This window comes from Macrosteles quadrilineatus, unplaced genomic scaffold (assembly GCF_028750875.1).
Source record: "Macrosteles quadrilineatus isolate MER2022 unplaced genomic scaffold, UCM_ALF_1.0 Scaffold_2__2_contigs__length_208266976, whole genome shotgun sequence".
NCBI classification, from domain to species: Eukaryota; Metazoa; Arthropoda; class Insecta; order Hemiptera; family Cicadellidae; genus Macrosteles; species Macrosteles quadrilineatus.
The window spans coordinates 2,464,880-2,483,335 of NW_026542595.1; the positions used below are offsets into that span (position 1 = coordinate 2,464,880).

Here is an 18,456-nt window from a genome sequence, read left to right on the forward strand (position 1 = left end):
ATCGCAGCTAGAACAGCTTATTGTGCACCCTCGTTCACAGGTCCTCATTCTCCGTCAAATCGCAGGTCCTGGGTGAACCGTGAGAGCCTTTTGACTATGGTAACCTGTTCTTCCCTCTGATCTCCCATCAATAGGCCAAGGGATATCATACGCAGACCTTGTAGGGCTGGGCACATAAATATACCTTCACAGGTTTCACAAGGTCTCTGGTTGGTTGGGGCAAACCGTAGCGAGATTTCCCTGAAAGGACTCAGCTCCTGAACTTGCTTGACCAGCCAATCCTTTGTGGCTGCGTCAGCACAGCCTCCACCTTTCTTCCTGGAGGCTTCATAAGAGTCAGCTTTGGGGGTACCACCCTTGCCCTGCTTTTTCCCAGCATCCTAGTTCCGGGAGGAACTGGCTTTGCAGGGAGCAGAGTTAGGGTGCTTGGCAGCCCACACCAGCCTCACTTCTGGATAGCACCTTTTCACCTTTGGCTTTAGCATCCGCTATCCTCCATCTTTGCAACTAGCCCCTGGAAAGTCGTTTTTCGTTCCTTTCCGGTTTCTGCATGCTTGTCGTCATCGTCAGATTTTAGTAGACCTTCCTCCTCCATTTGGGTCAGATTGTCTACTTTGTTCTCACAAATACCGGGTATCTAAGTCAACCTCCCCAGTGACCCGATTAGAGAGGTAAGGGTTGCGTACGACTGGGTTACCCTTGGTTCCCAGAAGGCTCCGTTTAGACACTGAATATTAGGCCCCAAGTGCCACAAGACTCTTGGCACGGATCGCATTACACCTTAGTCTAGGGCCCCCCTCACTTGGTTCTGTAGGTGGACCAACACCCAGTGGCAGAAGGTAGCTCTCCGCAGCTAACAAGTGAGAGTTGGTGTTTAGGTTGTGGCCAATCTGCCGGCAAAATTTTCTCCCACTCACTAAACCCCCATACCTTCCTACTAGGAAGTGGCTTAGGAATTAGTAAAGTATGAGCATAGTGTGAGAATCGTATGTGGCAGTTAGATTAATGTATCTTCAATCCAAAAATACTATGAGAAGGGAAGGAAACAGGTCTATGACGTAGGAAATGGTGAAGGAAGTATAGTAAAGGTGAGCAGTGTTGAGAGTAGGAATGGATTAATGTATCTGCAATGCTAAAATGCTATGGGAAGAGTTGTGGTGCCACAGATTTTGAGAGGACATCCTGGAATAGAGGCAATGACGTTCCTATCAAGGTATTATGTTTGGTGGCCTAATCTGAATAAGGATGTTGAGTTGTATGTCCTTAGATGCCACCCTTGCCAGAGTAACCGCTCATTTGACACAGAAGTACCTCTATATCCTTGGAATGTGCCAAGTGACCCTTGGGAGCGAATTAATCTCGACTTCGCGGGCCCATTCGAAAACCGATTCTGATTAGTAGGAATCGATGCTTACTCAAAATGGGTCGAGATCGAAGTAATGGACCGTACGACAACTGCTGCTCTTGTAAATAGATTAAAGACATGGTTTTCGAGGTATGGCGTTCCTAAAAAAGTTGTATCCGATAATGGCACCCCCTTCACGTCCCATGAGTTTAAGACTTTTTGTAAGAACAATAACATATGTCATGTCACATCGGCACTGTATCATCCAAAAACCAATGGTTTAGTGGAGAGGATTATCAGAACCTTCAAGAGTCGATACAGTGCTTGCAAACAAGAAGGTCTCAGTTCATCACTTGCACTTTTACAAGTGTTGCTTGCTTATCGAAACACCCCCCAAAAGACCACAGGACAACCACCATCAGTCCTTTTCTATGGTAGAAGAATACCAACAGCTTTGGATAGGTGGAGGTGTAAGAGCAGAGAGAGATTAGAAAATCAAGTGTGGCGACAAAAGTACTACCACGACTTAAAATCTAAACAAAAGGAGTTTTCTGCCAAACAAGAAGTGTGGGTTCAAAATGAAACGAAGAAGGGCTGGAGACAAGGAACTGTACAACAAAGGAGAGCAAGAGAAGGTGCAACTGATCCACCTCAATGGAAAATGCAAATGTAACCTGAAAATGATGATGTACATAGTTTCGGAAACTCAGCCTAAATTGGGTGGGGAGAAATGTAGGATTATTGTTATCAGCTGAGTTATGAAGTTATGAATCATCTGCTATTTGGTTTGTTTACATTATTATTGTTTTTGTAAATAAATAGTTTTGATTGAGTTTACTTAAAATGAGTTTTAATAATTAATTATTCTATACTTTTGTAATTTGCTTGTTTATGGATATATTTTTATCAAACTTGGCCAACCAATATTTTTTTTTATTAGCCTCCCCGAAGCAGCAAACGTGTGTACTCGATAACCCTATGATGTTATTTAAATAAATATATAGACCCTATACAAAATTGACAAAACATTGAAATAAAATAGCAGCCCGAGTGGCTATAGCATCCCAACACAAATCACGTCATTTTCAGCTAGCAAGTGGGATGTTAGCATCCCGGACGCCAGCCTCCTAGTATAATCGTAGCCATACTGTAAATTACGGAGTAATGTTTTATTTATTAAGCAGCTTTGATTGAATATTTTTATATAGGTGAAAAAATATAGTTCCAAAAGTTCCATTCCAAATCTTGAGTTCTTTCCGTGCTCGGTACCACCTCACTCGTAACGACTATCCTGCTTCGAAATGGGTCACTTTCGGGACTAGTATAAAGTATACTTTTGCAAATTGATTAAATAGGATTGGTTTAATGTTTTAAATCATTGACATCAAAGGTAGCTATTATTATTATCACATTTGATTATCTGGTGAATATATAAAAAGAAGAAAACAGTCTCCTGAAGATAGCTACAAATGGACGACCACGAGGGACCCGACCACTAGGAAGACCCAAACTACGATGGGGAGACCAGGTGCGGAAAGACCTTCATCGCATGGGGACATCAATTGACCGAGCAGCAGACAGAAAACACTGGAGGCAACTTGTTGGCGAGGCCAAAAACCAACTTAGGTTTGAATGGCCAAGGAGGTAAGGTAAGGTAATATAAAAAGACCAAAGTAGAATGTATCCCCCCCAACTCATTTGTTAGTAGCATGCTCCAAAATAATAAATATATCATAATATTCCTGACTTAACTTCTCGCCTATTAAAGGTTATAATCTTCGATGATTGTTGATAATCTAAATATGTAATTGTTTAGTTTTGTAGCTAAGTGTACGCATAAAATGAATTAGTTAAATATTCACTTCTTTTTAGGGAACCCTGATTAGCCTCTTTAAATTTACATGTATTCCTTTATTATTTTATTAAAAGCCTTAATTAATAAGACTAAACATTAATTAGGCTGTGGTTTCCTAGACGTGAAATAGATATGGTATAATAATAAGATGTAATAGATAATGTGTAAATTACACATTATTGGGAAATTAAATTACCACCAACCTAACGAATGATAACGAATGATATGAAATGTAATACTAGACAATTTTAATTGTATGAAAAACGTACTTCCATAATATGTCATTAGAGCTTAGAAGGGACAGAGTCACTCAATTGTTCGTCGTTGTTGGAGAATTTTGCTTTCTGGACAACATTTACTTCCGAATCCATTGCACAAGACATGTCTAACACGCAGCGTAACTCAGATTTGAGTGCTCTGAAAGCAGTCGGTCAAATACGCAGCTATTGGTGTGCGCGTATTAGACGCGCGTGCATTAGATATGCAGCCTTGGAAACCGCGTACATGAAACTCCATAAGACAGGTGTGCTGCGTCTTAGATGTAAGCACATCTATTACACGTCTAGGAAACCACAGCCTAAGAACTGATGGTCTTATAATGTAACCTCAAATACCAGCCTCCAATTGTTTTCGAGTTAGCTCCAAGTCATTCTGTAATGCAGTTTCTCTTCGTCTTTGGTGTGTCCTCTCTACTTCATGCTCCGTGAACATATCTTTACACTTCCTCAGACTAGTCACTGTCAAGGACAACAGCCACTCAATGTCATCCCTTATTGCAGCAGTCCACGCGTTCATCACACCCAGTTGGCTCATTTCATATACTTCAGGCTTAATCTTCTCTCTGCATGAATGCATTTCTTTCATTTAGTTATTATTAGTTTTCTATCTTATGCTATCATTATTTATAAAATAAATGGACATTTTGTAACAACTTTGCATTGAAATCTCTAGTATCCAATAAATACTTTTCGTCCCATTTTGAGACTTATATGGGTTATCATAAAAAATGCAAGAATCTTTGCCCCATTCAGTACAGTTCAGCCGAAACTTTGTCTGTTCACGTGGATGGTTTGCTACTGGCCGCACTTAAGACATATGGGTGCCGGTTATTACCAGTCCTAGGAGTAGGGTTAAAGCCGGGTTTACACTATGTAGCAAAACCTGCTATATAACTTTTGCTATACAAAAAAGTCACAGACACTTTTAGTGATTCCGGTGCCCGCGTGCTATATGTCATATGTAGCACAACCTCATTGACATTCCGCATTGAAATGGCGTGCCAAAGAGATCTATTGTTCGCGGCAACTACCACGGTGATTTTAGGAAGTCAGAGGCGGAAGCGAAGGTTTTAGGTTCGACAACAGGAGGATTTAATCATCATTAGTGTTTCAAAATCTCTGACATGGTTACCTTTAAGATGGTCCCAGAGGGGCTAAGCACTGAAAGTTATCACGAAATTCATTATGTTATATAAACTTATTCCATGAAATTCTACATGTTTAGGGTGAGGCAATGAAAGCGCCCCAATTTATAAATAGTACAAATGCAATACTATTTACTCTATAACATATAAATAGCACATCAAAACACAGCTTATCTTATGCAATTTTAACTTACAAAGTCATTTTTCTTGAAAACAGAATCCTTCAAGTGACGTCCTTGTCCTACTAGACATTACTTTTTGGTCACGTGAAAAATTCCATTGAATACTTGTTCCAGCATTCCTTCAGGAATCACTTTAGTTTCTTGGACACTTCTCAGCTTCGATTCAAGCAAATCTGTGGGCTTATGCTTATTTCTGTGAGTTCCTAGGTGGAACATGATGTTGGTGAAATAGCAGAGTTGAGCTGCAGCGGTTAATTACCCTGATTATATAAAATGATTTAGACAGTTAGTTAACATGAAATTAATTTAATTGGGAATAAGTTAGAATGCAACAACTGAATGCAAACCGGTCAAACTATAAACAAACTCATAGAAATATAGAAATATAACACTAACCATATGTTATAACAAATTAGGCAGGCAAGATGAATATGTAAGTTAGACATTACAACATCCTCCCATCTTGCATATTCCTTGCTTCTTGATACATTTCATGAGCTTGTATTTGTCTTGTGTTTTCGTCTGAAACTTTTCACTCGTTTTCTTTGAACTTTTTCTTAAGAGCTTCCTTCCTTTTTCACAGTTTAATGCTTGTTGATCAAGACAATCTTCTTGTTTTTCCTATCCCCGGTTATTCTTAATCCCAGAATAAATTTTTGCTGTCCCCATATCTTTAATTTTGAATTCTTTTATTAGTCGTGTCTTAAGGATTTCTTTGAGATGTTTATCATTGTGAAAAACTACTAAATTGTCCTCCCAGGCTGTAACGATTAACATCCTCCCATTTTTCACCATGTAATAAACACTGGAATCAAAGATTGACTGAGTCATTCCTACTCTAATCAAACATCAGTGTAGTTTCTGGTTCCACTTACGAGAGGCTTTTTCATGTTTAGGTTGATTCATGCATATTTCTTCTGTGGGTTCTTCTTGAGGAAATGCAGAGGAGACAGCATCCATTCGGTCTATTTCTAGGTCCCTTTCAGCAGCTAATGCCATTAAATGGCGTACAGAGCTGTAACGGTTGAGTTGAGGTTTAGCACAATCATCATCACTTGCATCATAAAAATTCATATAATCCTCAAGAGATTTGGGAGGTTGACGGACTCTCTGAGGTCGATCACTGGATACTGGCAGCGGATTTTCTCCAAGTTCAGAACTTTCATTGACTTCAAAGTCAGAATCTGCTGAGTCATATTCAGATTCTTCAGGTGCTGCTACAGGAAAATCTAAATCTTCTGGAGGAATGTAAAACATGTAATCCTCTTGTTCCCGGTCATTTTTCAGCATAATAATACTACCTTTTTCACATTCAGAAAATGTCTTGTCTCTTGAAATTAGTACTGTTTTTGTCCTCGGATTGTGGAGACAGTAGCCTTTTGTTGTAGAGCAATAACCTACTAAAATACACGGCATCGAACTTGCATCTAGTTTCTTACGATTTGGTGCTGGAACATGTGCATAAGCTTTGCAACCAAATGTCTTCACGTGAGAGAGGGTTGGTTTTTGGCCTGACCACAATTCTTCAGGAGTCGAAGAAATTGTCCTACTCGGTGAGCGATTTAACAGGTAAGTAACAGTGTTAACTGCTTTAGCCCAAAAACATTTAGGCAGCTCGGAGTCAAGGAATAAACATTGGGCACGATCCATTAGTGTGCGGTTCAATCGCTCAGCTTTACCATTTTGTTGTGGCATATAACTGCAGCTGGTCTGATGCACAATACCTGTTTTCTCATAGAACTCAGAAAACTTCTTGCTACAATACTCACCACCTCCATCTGTTCTCAGAGTTTTGATTTTCTTCCCAGTTTGATTTTCAACCAGATGTTTAAAAGATTTGAACATTTCTAAAACTTGATCCTTTGTCTTCAAGAAATAAACAAATGTTTTATGGCTAAAATCATCTAGGAAAGTAAGAATGTACTTAGAACCAGCAAGAGAATTTACTTCCATCGGTCCAACCAAGTCAGAGTGTACCAATTCTAGCAGTTCACTACTTTTACTGCTACTTGGTTGGAAAGGTAGTCGGTGGCTTTTGCCAAGTACACATGATTCACAAGGATTGACAGGCTTTTTATCAGATAGATTGATTCCATGCACCAAGCCATTTGACAATTTGTCAGATCATCATAGTTGAGGTGAGTCATACGTTTATGCCAGAGAATTTGATCATTGCATTTTGCAGTCATGGCTGTGCCTGAAGAGGGTTGAACATCTAACTTAAACAAGTTGTTGACCTTGGAAGCTGTGGCAATTACTTCATTGTCACTATTGAAAATCTGAGCTCCTTCGTTGTCAAAAATCACAGTGTTCCCTTTGCTCACAATTTGACTGGCAGACAGTAAATTTACATTTAACTGAGGAACATAATATAATATACATTTTGAACTTTAACATCTGATAAAGTACCTGAAATATTTACAGAAAGGTTTGTATCTCCAATTATGTCAGTTACCATAGTGGAATTATTAGCGGTGGTAATAATCAATTGTGGAGATTTTATTTTATTTTCAAGTATCAGACTGTCAACACATAAATGAGCACTAGCTCCTGAATCTAGATACCAATCACTACTTACACCTGTTCGCATTGAGAAGGCAGCAAAGAGTGAACTGTATCCTTCATTTCTGGTGCCTTAATTTTTCATTTCATATTTCATTTTGTTCCTGGATTTGTCACAGTTCCTTGATATGTGACCATAACCATTGCATTGGAAACATTGAAGACCCTTGTAACCTTTGCTATCTTGACGTTTCTTGTCTTCAGTGGGTTTCTTGTGGCTTGAAGTGTTGTGCCTGTTACTGTTCTGAAAACTTGGTCTTGAAATTTTTCCTCGACCATAACCGTACATCGCAATGCATTTGGAACATTCATTTTCCACGGATACATCTTGAAGTATATATAATTTAGTTTTGATTGAATCAGCCGCAATCTTGACCCCAGAACTTTCAATACCCATGATCATTGGTTGGAATTGATCCGGTAGTCCAGCAAGTAAAATTGTTCCTACCCACTCATCATCCACTTTCAGACCAATGTTGGTTAGCTTGTGAAAGTGGACCGTTGATACAATTTGATTTACATAATCTTCTATGGATTTACAATTTTCTAGCCTTGTAGTTGTTAACAATCGCAGCAAACCAACTCTTCGGGTCAAACCCCTGTCAGAAAATGCCTTTTCTAAATTGTCCCAGCCTTCCCTGGCTGTTTCTGCTGATTGGACATGGACATAATTAACCGAATCAATTAGCAATATGATTTTGGATTTACATTTTGTCACTTTCTTTCTATCTTCTTCAGTTCCCAAAATACAGTTCCAGTGCTCACAATCTTCCAAATATGCTTGAACGGCAACTTTCCATGTATCATAATTTTCACGGCCTTTCAATTTTTCTATTGAAGGAGGTTGATACATTTTCAAAGTTGGTGAACTTGGACAAAATAATCAGAGAAATTAAACATCAGTTAACAGGAGGCCCATAACCTGATGTTGGTGAAATAACAGAGTTGAGCTGCAGCGGTTAGTTACCCTGATTATATAAAATGATTTAGACAGTTAGTTAACATGAAACTAATTTAATTGGGAATAAGTTAGAATGCAACAACTGAATGTAAACAGGTCAAACTATAAACAAACTCATAACAATATAGAAATACAACATTAACCATATGTTATAACAAATTAGGCAGGCAAGAAGAATATGTAAGTAAGACATTACAACAGAACATAGGGCCTCGACAAAATCCCGCCACCCGTCTTGATGCTCAGCAAGTGTCTTGGCCGGCCTGTCTCCACGTCATCTGTCTTCTTGCTAGGTCTCTTTCTATGGTTCTCCTCCATGTTGTTTTTGGTCTGCCCTGCTTTCTGTTTCCCTGCGGATTCCAGTCTGCCTGTTTTGATATACAGCTCTGCGGCCTTATCAATGTATGGCCTTCCATCTCCACCTTCTTCTGGTGATAATCTTTTTGATTGGTTCTTGCTTAGTTATCATCCAAAGATCTTTGTTTCTTATCACATTAGGCCACCAGATTTTCAAAATGTACCGCAGGCACCTATTGACATATGTTTGTAGGCTTTGCACTGCTGTGTTGTTAATCTTCCAGGTCTCACAGAAATATAGCAAGACAGACATGACATTGGAGTTGAAAAGTCTTAATTTTGTCTTTCGCAGAATCTGCCTTGATGTCCACACGGGGCGTAGTTGGGCAAACGCTCCCTTGGCCTTCCTAATTCTGCTTTTGATATCTAGGTCTGTACCTCCATCCAGTCCTACCATACTACCAAGGTAACAAAACTCAGTTACACTCTCAATGTCTTTGTTGTGTAGCTGCAAGACTTGATTGTTACGTGTATTTATACACATTTCCATAGTCTTCCTTCCGTTTATTTTAAGCCCGACATCTGAAGCTTCTACATGGAGATCATTTAGTTTCATTTTAATGTCACGGAAGCTTTCTACAAGGAGACATAAGTCGTCTGCAAAATCCAGTTCTTCTATGTATTGCCATACCCCCCAGCAACGTTTCTATATGGGCCATGCAACCCCCACCTCGGTTTCTATTTGTTGCCTTCCGAAGCATGCAATCAAGCGTCATTATAAACAATATTGGCGACAAGAGGCACCCCTGCTTTACTCCAGACTCCACTGCGATTGGTTCTGAGAGGCTCCCAGCGTGTTCCACCTGGCAAATGTATCCATCATACATATTTTGTGTGAGCCTAATGATTTTGTGAGGAATTCCAAAAGCTTCCATTGCAGCCCACATCTTCCTCCTACTAACAGAATCGAAGGCAGACCCCAAGTCGCCAGCAACGAGAGACTGTCTGTCCCGTGCCTCCCTTGGTAGCTAGTCGGGAAAGGTTTCGTCGTGCAAATTAAATTCATCTCGCGGTGTTGGTCGGACAATCTTTATTTTCTAAAATCGTTTAGCCTATATCCCGAAGGGATATAATTGCAACGCGAGTGGAAAATAGAATCAGTTTTGTTTGTCAAACAAGTGTTAAAAAAGTTCGTTTTTACCGGCCAACGCAATCCGCCATTTTGAAATATCACGTTCGTCACACGAGTTCAAATCGATCGCGTTTTTTATCGTAAAACCGGCTAGTTACAATTCCTCATCCCTATCCCTTTATTTGTGTCAGTGTTTTTTGTGGACGTCCGAAATTGTAAGTAATTTTTTATTATTTATTGTTATATATTAAAGTTCAGTGAGTCGCACATGGTAAATTTTCCTGTTATATTTTGTTAGTACATGTTAAATAAGCACATGTTTCCAGGTTCGAGCTCAATTTGCTGATCTTTATATCCATTTATAGCGTAACAATCTGTATTATTTATTAAGCTGTGATGATCCAATAGTATTAAGAATAAATAGATGAAAATGTTTTTGTAGGGTAATTCAGAGTTACTTCATAAGATTTTTATAGTATTGGTATTTGTCACAGAGTCGTTATCGAATTTCATTGTTGAGTATTAAGGTACAATACATTTAAGAGTGCCACAGTCAGTATTTAATTTGGGGGAAATAAATTAATATCAAAGGAGGGAGCAGGTAGCTGGTTCGACTAGATACGGAGGTATTATCGGAGGTTGTGTCAGTTTGCATATAGATGAACCGCCAAAGTACCAAATTAGCCATAAAATAATAAGCAACATTCTAATAAATACTACTACGATTAAGCACAATATTGTTTAATCAGTTGGACTGCGAGACTCGACCTTCGTTTTTGAATCGTTGGCCAACGAACAGGATTTGCTTGGTACTGGTCATCTCAACTTTAAATTAAATACCACTCTTCCGTTGACACTTTCGCGATCAGTGTGCAACCGCACCGTATCTTCCCCTTTGATAAATCCATTCAACATTCTCAAACAAATGACTTCAAATTGATTGTGTCACTCAAGGTCATTCAGTATTACATAAACACAACCAGCAACTGTTAATTGAAATCAATTGTATTTTGTAAATTCTGTAAAATAAATCAAATTGTTACTCACTTTTTAGTTATCAATAACCTTTGGTAATTCATTATTAGCAACATTATTTAATTAGCAAATAAAGGTAATTCAGTAAATCATAGGCCACTACAAAAGATTCACCTTTTAAGTGCAACACTAAATACTAGTGTGGTAGTGAGCAGATTAAATTCAGTGTAGAATTAAGATTGGTTAATATTATTTACATTAAAGGTATTGCATTCTGGAAGAACTTCAAACAGTACCAAGGACGTCCCATAAGGATCTCTGGGGAGTATTTTTATTTTACAGGGCCCACTCAAATATTTTTTAACACCAAGCTTCCACTGCCAAAGCTCTGTTTTATATTATTGCTTTCCAAGTTCTTCCAACCTAGGGGCAACCAAGATTTGTAAAGAATCCACTTTGAGAGCATTGCAAGGAGTAAATATATTTAAATACAATATTTAAATATATAAGTCTATATTTTTTATTTTTCTTTACAAATAAATATTTTTATTTTTTTTACATAAGGGTTCTATAAAGGAGCTTAACATGTCTGGATTTGCCTTGAGAATATTAGGGGGGGATATTGTCAATTCCTGGTGCTTTCCAGTTTTTCATTCGTCTCAATGCTTCTTTTATTTCTTCTTTAGTAGAGGGGTAACATCTATGTTTATATTACTTTCTCTGCCAATAACAGGTTCCTACGATTCTCAGGTTCTCCCTCCATATCACTATTATTATTTAAAACTGCTGCTAAGTGCTCCTTCCATCTTTCTAGCTGTTGCTGGCTTTCCGTAACAAGATTCCCTTGTCTATTCTTTATAGGCCTTACAGAGTGGAAGTTATTTTCCCCCAGCTTCTTTGCAATGTCATAGAGGCCCTTGCTGTCACCTACATTGGCTGCATCTTGCGCTAGCGTTGCAAGCTCTTCTGCAAACGATCTCACCTTTCTTTTTACTTGGCGATTTGCCTCAGATTATTCTGCTGCGGCCAACTGCTTTTGGGCTCTAGTCCTGGCAATTTTCAACTTTGCCTTCTTTTCTCTTCTAGTTTTTATTTTGTTCCATGTGTCATCAGAGATCCACTCCTTCCGGCCATGTTGCTGATACCCAACTACTTCCTCACTAGCTCCTACCACCACCTGTTTGAAGCATTGCCAATGATCTTCAACACTACATTCTTCCAAATCCGCTAAGGCCTCAAATCTATTTTGTAGGTTGATAGAAAAGAGTTCCTTCGCCCTTTCATTTCTGAGCTTACCTACAGCAAACTTTTTCTTCTTTCCATCACCAGCCTTCTTGTTAGCTGCCATTTTAATGCGTACCGTTGCAATCATAAGATGATGATCCGTTCCAGCGTCAGCTCCACAGTTGTTTCTGACATCCAAGAGAGATGTTCTCCATCTTTGACTTATAGCAAAATGGTCTATTTGATTTTCTGTTTGTTGATCTGGGGAAACCCAGGTCACCTTGTGGCACAATCTTTGAGGGAAAAGGGAACCTCTAATTACTAACTCAAAATTTCCGCAGGTTTCTGTGGAAATCTGTGGGGCGACTTCGAAAAACGTTTAACTTCAAGAAGCTTATCGGAATAACCCCTAGGCCTAAATAAAAAAACCCCAACATAAAACTTTCAACAACGAAAGCTTCCTAGCAACATTTTCAGCTTCCTCTTTGGACTTTGAGTTACTGCGACTCTCACTCTTTTAACATTTGCTGGAGTAAAAAGAGTTTTACGTAACCCACAAATTATTTTTAGGGTTTAAGCTGTTATCATAAATAATGTAACTTTACCCAGTTCCCTATCCTTTACCGATCTGGATCAGCACCATATTGACCAAGTATGGAATGTGGTCCAAACAATCTCTGGGTATTTGCACAAAAATCACTATTTTAAAAATAGGTTTCCACATCAAAATATCAGAATTATAAGCACAGCAGTTCGTTCATTGTTGCTTTACTTATAGTGTGACAACGAAAGTAAATTGGAGTGCTCTCACTGCCTCACCCTGTATATACCAATTTCGTGGCCATCGGTCCAGCAGTGAGTTTATCACTGCCAAATATACATACAAACATCCTCTTTTATACTGATAGATGTAAACGGAGGGTGTTTTTGGGCTCTGGGGACCTCAAAACAAATCGGTTTTGGGTCTAGGTCCTACCATGAGACCTATCGTAATAGCAATAATAGCTTATTCCCTAAATGGGAAATTCGCTAAAAAAATCTTTACATAATGTTTATTTTCAAATTAATGAACAGATGAGAAAACACAAGCAACCACCTCACATACAAACATAGGAACTCATAGTTGGCTGTGACACTCCCTACCCTCCCCAACCCTGTGTAAATTCTGTGGAATAACCTAAGTTCTGTACATTCAAACAGATCACCACTTCTTATCCACATAGGTATACAGTATATAACTTATCAAGTTATTGTATGATTAACGTACCTATTTAGTAAATTTATTTTTAAATATATAAAAAATAGTTTTATATAAGTTCCAACATGATTTAAAGAATACTTTAGTACTTACGTAGGATTTCTCTACAAACCTTGCTTTTGAAACATGAGTTTCTTTTATATTATGTTTCTTTTGCAATTCAAGTATCAAGTGAACCAAGGACTTGATTAATCCTGTTGACAGCCAGCAACTTTCACAGTAAACCAGAGAGCAAGTTTCTGTCTGAGAGCTTTTGTATGACACCGAAACTATTTCAGAGTCTGTGGAATCACCAGTTGGGAAGACCTGCAATAGTTTAATCAGTGGATTTTGGTTGTAGTTGGGTAACTCATAAGGACATAATACTATTGAGATGAAGGCTATTTTATTGAAACATGTACAGTTATTCTTGATTGAGGATTTTGACTCTTTCTACATGTAGGACATTGCTACAGTCTGCCTGGTTTCAGCAGTTTTAAGATAAAATCGAGGTTAACCCACCACAGCATACTACACACACTCTAGAAAGTTATTAGTCCTCTGCGGTTTGAAATACAGCATTTTTTTCGACACTAATAATTTCTTTAAAAAGAGTATTTTTTTGTAGCATGAATTGCACTACAGTAGAACCCATCATATCCGACCTTGGAATAACCCACCCTTTGGGATATCCGACCTAGTGTCTGAACGTCTACTTGTTTCATGTCTGGGGCAGAGCGCGATTGGTTAACCGAAAGGTCAATCGCGGTTGTTGCCGCCGTTAGTTATGCTCACGGGTGTTGCCAGGGTCGCGGGAGACGGTTACCGATGTCACGGTGACTGCAGGTTAGGCTAGGCGCACTTGAGCGATTATTTTGAGGCGACTATTTCATCGGCCGACCTGTGCATCATGTATTTGAATGGAAGCGCGCACACAGGCGATCGAGAATTGCACCGATTTTAAAATCTGGGTTTTGCCACAGATTTGTAGGCGAGGCAATTGTCGCCCGAAAATCTGTAACGTACAGATTGTTATCAGTCCGCACACACGGTCGACTAAAAAATCGGCCAGTCGCTTATTGTTCTCCACAGGAGTCAGTGAACTTCAGTACTTCAGTCTGAGTTGTGTTGTTTTCTTTGCTAAAAAAATGCCACAGCTGTTATAATAAAAACTGAAACTTTCAACAAACATTCTTAAAGAACTTTTTACTGTCATCTTGTAAAGTGTATAGTTTATAAAACTGTTGATTTAAAAGTCTCTGACTTACTATCGGATGAACCCAATATTTAAGTTGTCTTCTTTTTTTCTTTGGTCTAATTAGAAGAGCACAAACATAGGTAAATTCAACAAAGTCCATTTTAGTATAGCTTAAACCCATTAAAAAAAATCCATTTCTCGACTAAAAAATCGCCACGTGTGCGCCTAGACATAAATCAAGGGCGATTTATTTTTGGCCAATATTTTTATTGGCCGATCGAAAAATCGACCGTGTGCGCCAGGCCTTATACTCCTCCCAATATCAGACCTTTTAGCCTTTCCAACCATGTAACAGTCCCGTTATGGTTGGATATGAAGGGTTCTATTGTTCTTCTGTAGAAGAGTACCGTATAGTATGTAATTCTCTTAAAATTTTACACCACAAATTTTCATCCATGATGTTGCTGTTGGCAACAGAGGATATGAAAAGCTGTTGCAATATTTGGACAGGATATGTAGGTAGTATAACAGCTAGTAGCTCAGCCTAGAGGTTGGACGGTTATCTTAAACCAAAATTTTCTAAACATGCTAAAGATCTGTTATTGAAAGGGTGAAAATTACCAGAACAAAGACAAGTCCCAGATCAAATAATGTTAATTAAAAAAAAATTGAGTAAATATATTGTTGAGGTGAAAATATAACAACAACCAATATAAAATTGAACAGTAAAATTAATTTAAATCTATTAAACATACAAATGTTAGTAAACTATTTTGAATAAATAGAAAACGTTTTGAAACTGTAAAAAAGTGCTTGCTTACAATATAAATATAATTCAAGAGTCAAAAGAGATTATTATTAGTTTGAGCATACAAATATAACAGTGCATACGACCTTGTCAAAAAAAATATTAAAATAATAAAAACATATCACAAATTTTGAAATATAAATTACAATAACAAAGCTACAATAGTAGGATTTCATCATTAGGGCCTAAAGTGACTCTTTTCGACTCGAGGTCAAGTTTTACGATCGAGGCGAAGACGGGGTCGGAAAATGAGCGAGGGTTGAAAAGACACTTTTTGCCTGTGTGATGAACTATATTTTTCGTCATATTGCACCATTATTTGAAGAATCTGTGTTACAAAACTAAATAGTTTTCATTTAAAGTAACCTCAAAAAACTACTTCTAACTTGTTTTCAATTTAATTTGATAATGGAAACAAAAGCAGCTGTTTAGTAAGTGATTCAATCATTTTGTCGATTATGTTAGTGTACATTATACACTATCGATATGTTAAACTATTTACAATAAGGCAACAATAAACTGCAATCGATTAAACAATCCATGCATACTTTCGTTACATGCGATTTTTTTACAATTGAAATTTACAACTTTGTTGACATCAGCTGATTTTTACTCCCTAGGGGCTAAATAGATGTGTACTCCCTAGAGAGTAAAAATGCCACCTTAAATCCGCAACGCATGTATTAAAAACGGCTTTATGGTGTTTTTTTGTTGCAGTATGACGAAAAAGTATAAACAACATCACAGATGTTAAAAACTTTCATAATACTCCATAAGAGTTGGCAGAAGTAAATAATTTTGCATTGTTGTTGACCGTTCGTTAGATGCCAGGCTAAACAGTGATGGCCTAGCCCCGATCAGCAAAAGCATGCGTTCACGTTGAAGCATATTAATCATGCACCGTAAGCTTGATTACCGAGCAGAAAATTTTATGTGATTCTTAAATATATTTTCCGTGTGAATTGCTTTTTGGATTTTAAAACTTTTGTTTTAGAGGTTGAAAAAAATCACAGTTTAAATCAATATATTTATATAGTTTGACAAAATAATAACAATTAAAATTAAAAAGTAGATAGCAAATCTCATCCGTGGTTTCAATGGCTTTAAAATGAGATATTTTGCAAGTTTTTATCTTAATAAACAATGCTGTAATATGCTTCAATCCTTAACATTGGCGTTATAGGCAGAAAATCCAAGATGGCCGGCGGTACTGCCGACTCTTCTTAATACATTACTTGGAAGCACAAATACTTGAACAGAACCAGTATGGATCATAAACATAAACAAATGTCATAGATGGCCCGAATCCTAATAGCACTAAGCAAAGTTAAATAGGTAATGTTTATTTTCGGGACAGAAACAATTTTTGTTTGTATTTATGATCCATCGGTTCTGTTCAAGTACTTGTGCTTGGAAGGAATGTTGACTAGAAGAAGGCGAATGGCTTTTTTTTAACTTGCAAAAAGCAATCATCTTATATCTAAGGGCCAATGGTTAAGAAGTCTTACACCTACACATGGATGGCTTCTCAAAGTTTTATCTTAACTATAGCCTGATCAATATGATTCATAATAAAACAAATTTAGTATACAAATTTTCAAGTCTGATATATATAAGGCATCAAAAGAACAACCACATCATATTTTGAACGAAAAACAGTCCTTCGAGTCTAATATAATTTACAACACAGCCATTCTGATATCTGATTACCAAACCAAGGAAAGAAAAGATAAGGATAGAACAGGGGTAGGGGTCAACGCTGCCGACACGTGACAGTCGCGACTTATCCATCACCGGCGCCGCATCACGTTTCGCAGTCGTTCTTTAATTAATGTTTAAATGTTTCGTGCGTGTTTTCGTGTGTGTAAATGTCAACATGTTTTTTGTGTAACCATGACGAACTCAACACCGAGGGATGTTTTATAAAGAAGCTGGCGTTCAACAAACCTGAAGATGTGCCAGTGATAGGCATGAAACAGCTCTAGTTTCATAAAACTACCGAGGATCGATGACAGAAGCCAGGTAATTTAAATCATCTAGTCTGGATTAGTGATGGACCATCATATGTTTTTTACATTTTACATATAGTCCAGGAATTTTAGGGATTCAAATGCCATTCGACCTAACAAATTCGAACTAAGTGGAAACTTTGCACAGCTGTTAAGTAAGCCATGTTCTTGAAAATGTCAAAAGTCCCCGGAAATCCCTGCTGTGCTTCAGCCGCCATCTTGGAAAATGGCGGCCAATTTTCACTTTTTTAACAATATTTCCCAAACTATTGGTATTAGAGAATTTTTGTAAATACAAAAGTTAAAGAACACCTAAAAATACACATTTTTTATATTACAAGGTTTGCTCTATCTCTAACGGCTATTGAGAGAAATAATAAAAATAGTTTTAAATTTAAAATTCCCATGTTATTCTGATGAAGGAAAAGAAAATTGTTGCAGTTTGCTTATTTATGGATATATTTTTATCAAACTTGGCAAACTTATTTATTTTATACTAAGCTAATGATATTTAACATAATTACACACTTTATAACCCTTCCAATAGCAGTAAACGTAGTACTTGTTAAATTTAAAGTTATTTAAATAGGGATTCTATCTTTCATTTTTAGGTATTATTTTAATAAAAATCCAGGCAGGCAAATGGAAATTCATTTTTAGACACGATTGTTAATTTTTCCTTATTAGTATTAAAGAGAAATGGAAAATGGCGGCCGATTTTTTTTAATGACTCCTTAATTCTCAACATTATCAAAAATTACCAAGAGCTAAATAATATTCGCTACTGAAAACTGAACAATTGATCTATTTACATTTTATTTACTTGACAAACAGTAAGAAAAATAAACATTTTTCAAATATTTTGGATATCCGCGAATATTATTTAGCTATATTATTTATATATAATAATAATATATAATATTATTTAGGTAATTTTTGATAATGTTGATAATTAAGGAGTCATTAAAAAAAATTGGCCGCCATTTTCCATTTCTCTTTAATACTAATAAGGAAAAATTAACAATCGTGTCTAAAAATGAACTTCCATTTGCCTGCCTGGATTTTTATTAAAATAATACCTAAAAATGAAAGATAGAATCCCTATTTTAAATAACTTTAAATTTAACAAGTACTACGTTTACTGCTATTGGAAGGGTTATAAAGTGTGTAATTATGTTAAATATCATTAGCTTAGTATAAAATAAATAAGTTTGCCAAGTTTGATAAAAATATATCCATAAATAAGCA

At 37.2% G+C, this 18,456-nt stretch overlaps 1 protein-coding gene across 1 annotated transcript in view; it reads right to left on the bottom strand.

Annotated features, from left to right (window-relative positions):
• Nucleotides 1-18,456, bottom strand: part of LOC128985647 (uncharacterized) — a 133,177-nt gene that overhangs the window by 80,636 nt on the left and 34,085 nt on the right. The window contains exons 3-4 of the mRNA XM_054405387.1: nt 13,327-13,520; nt 3,815-4,041 (exon numbers count right to left, since the gene is read on the bottom strand). Coding sequence (XP_054261362.1) covers nt 3,815-4,041; nt 13,327-13,520 — 421 coding nt within the window. The remainder of the gene's footprint in view (nt 1-3,814; nt 4,042-13,326; nt 13,521-18,456) is intronic.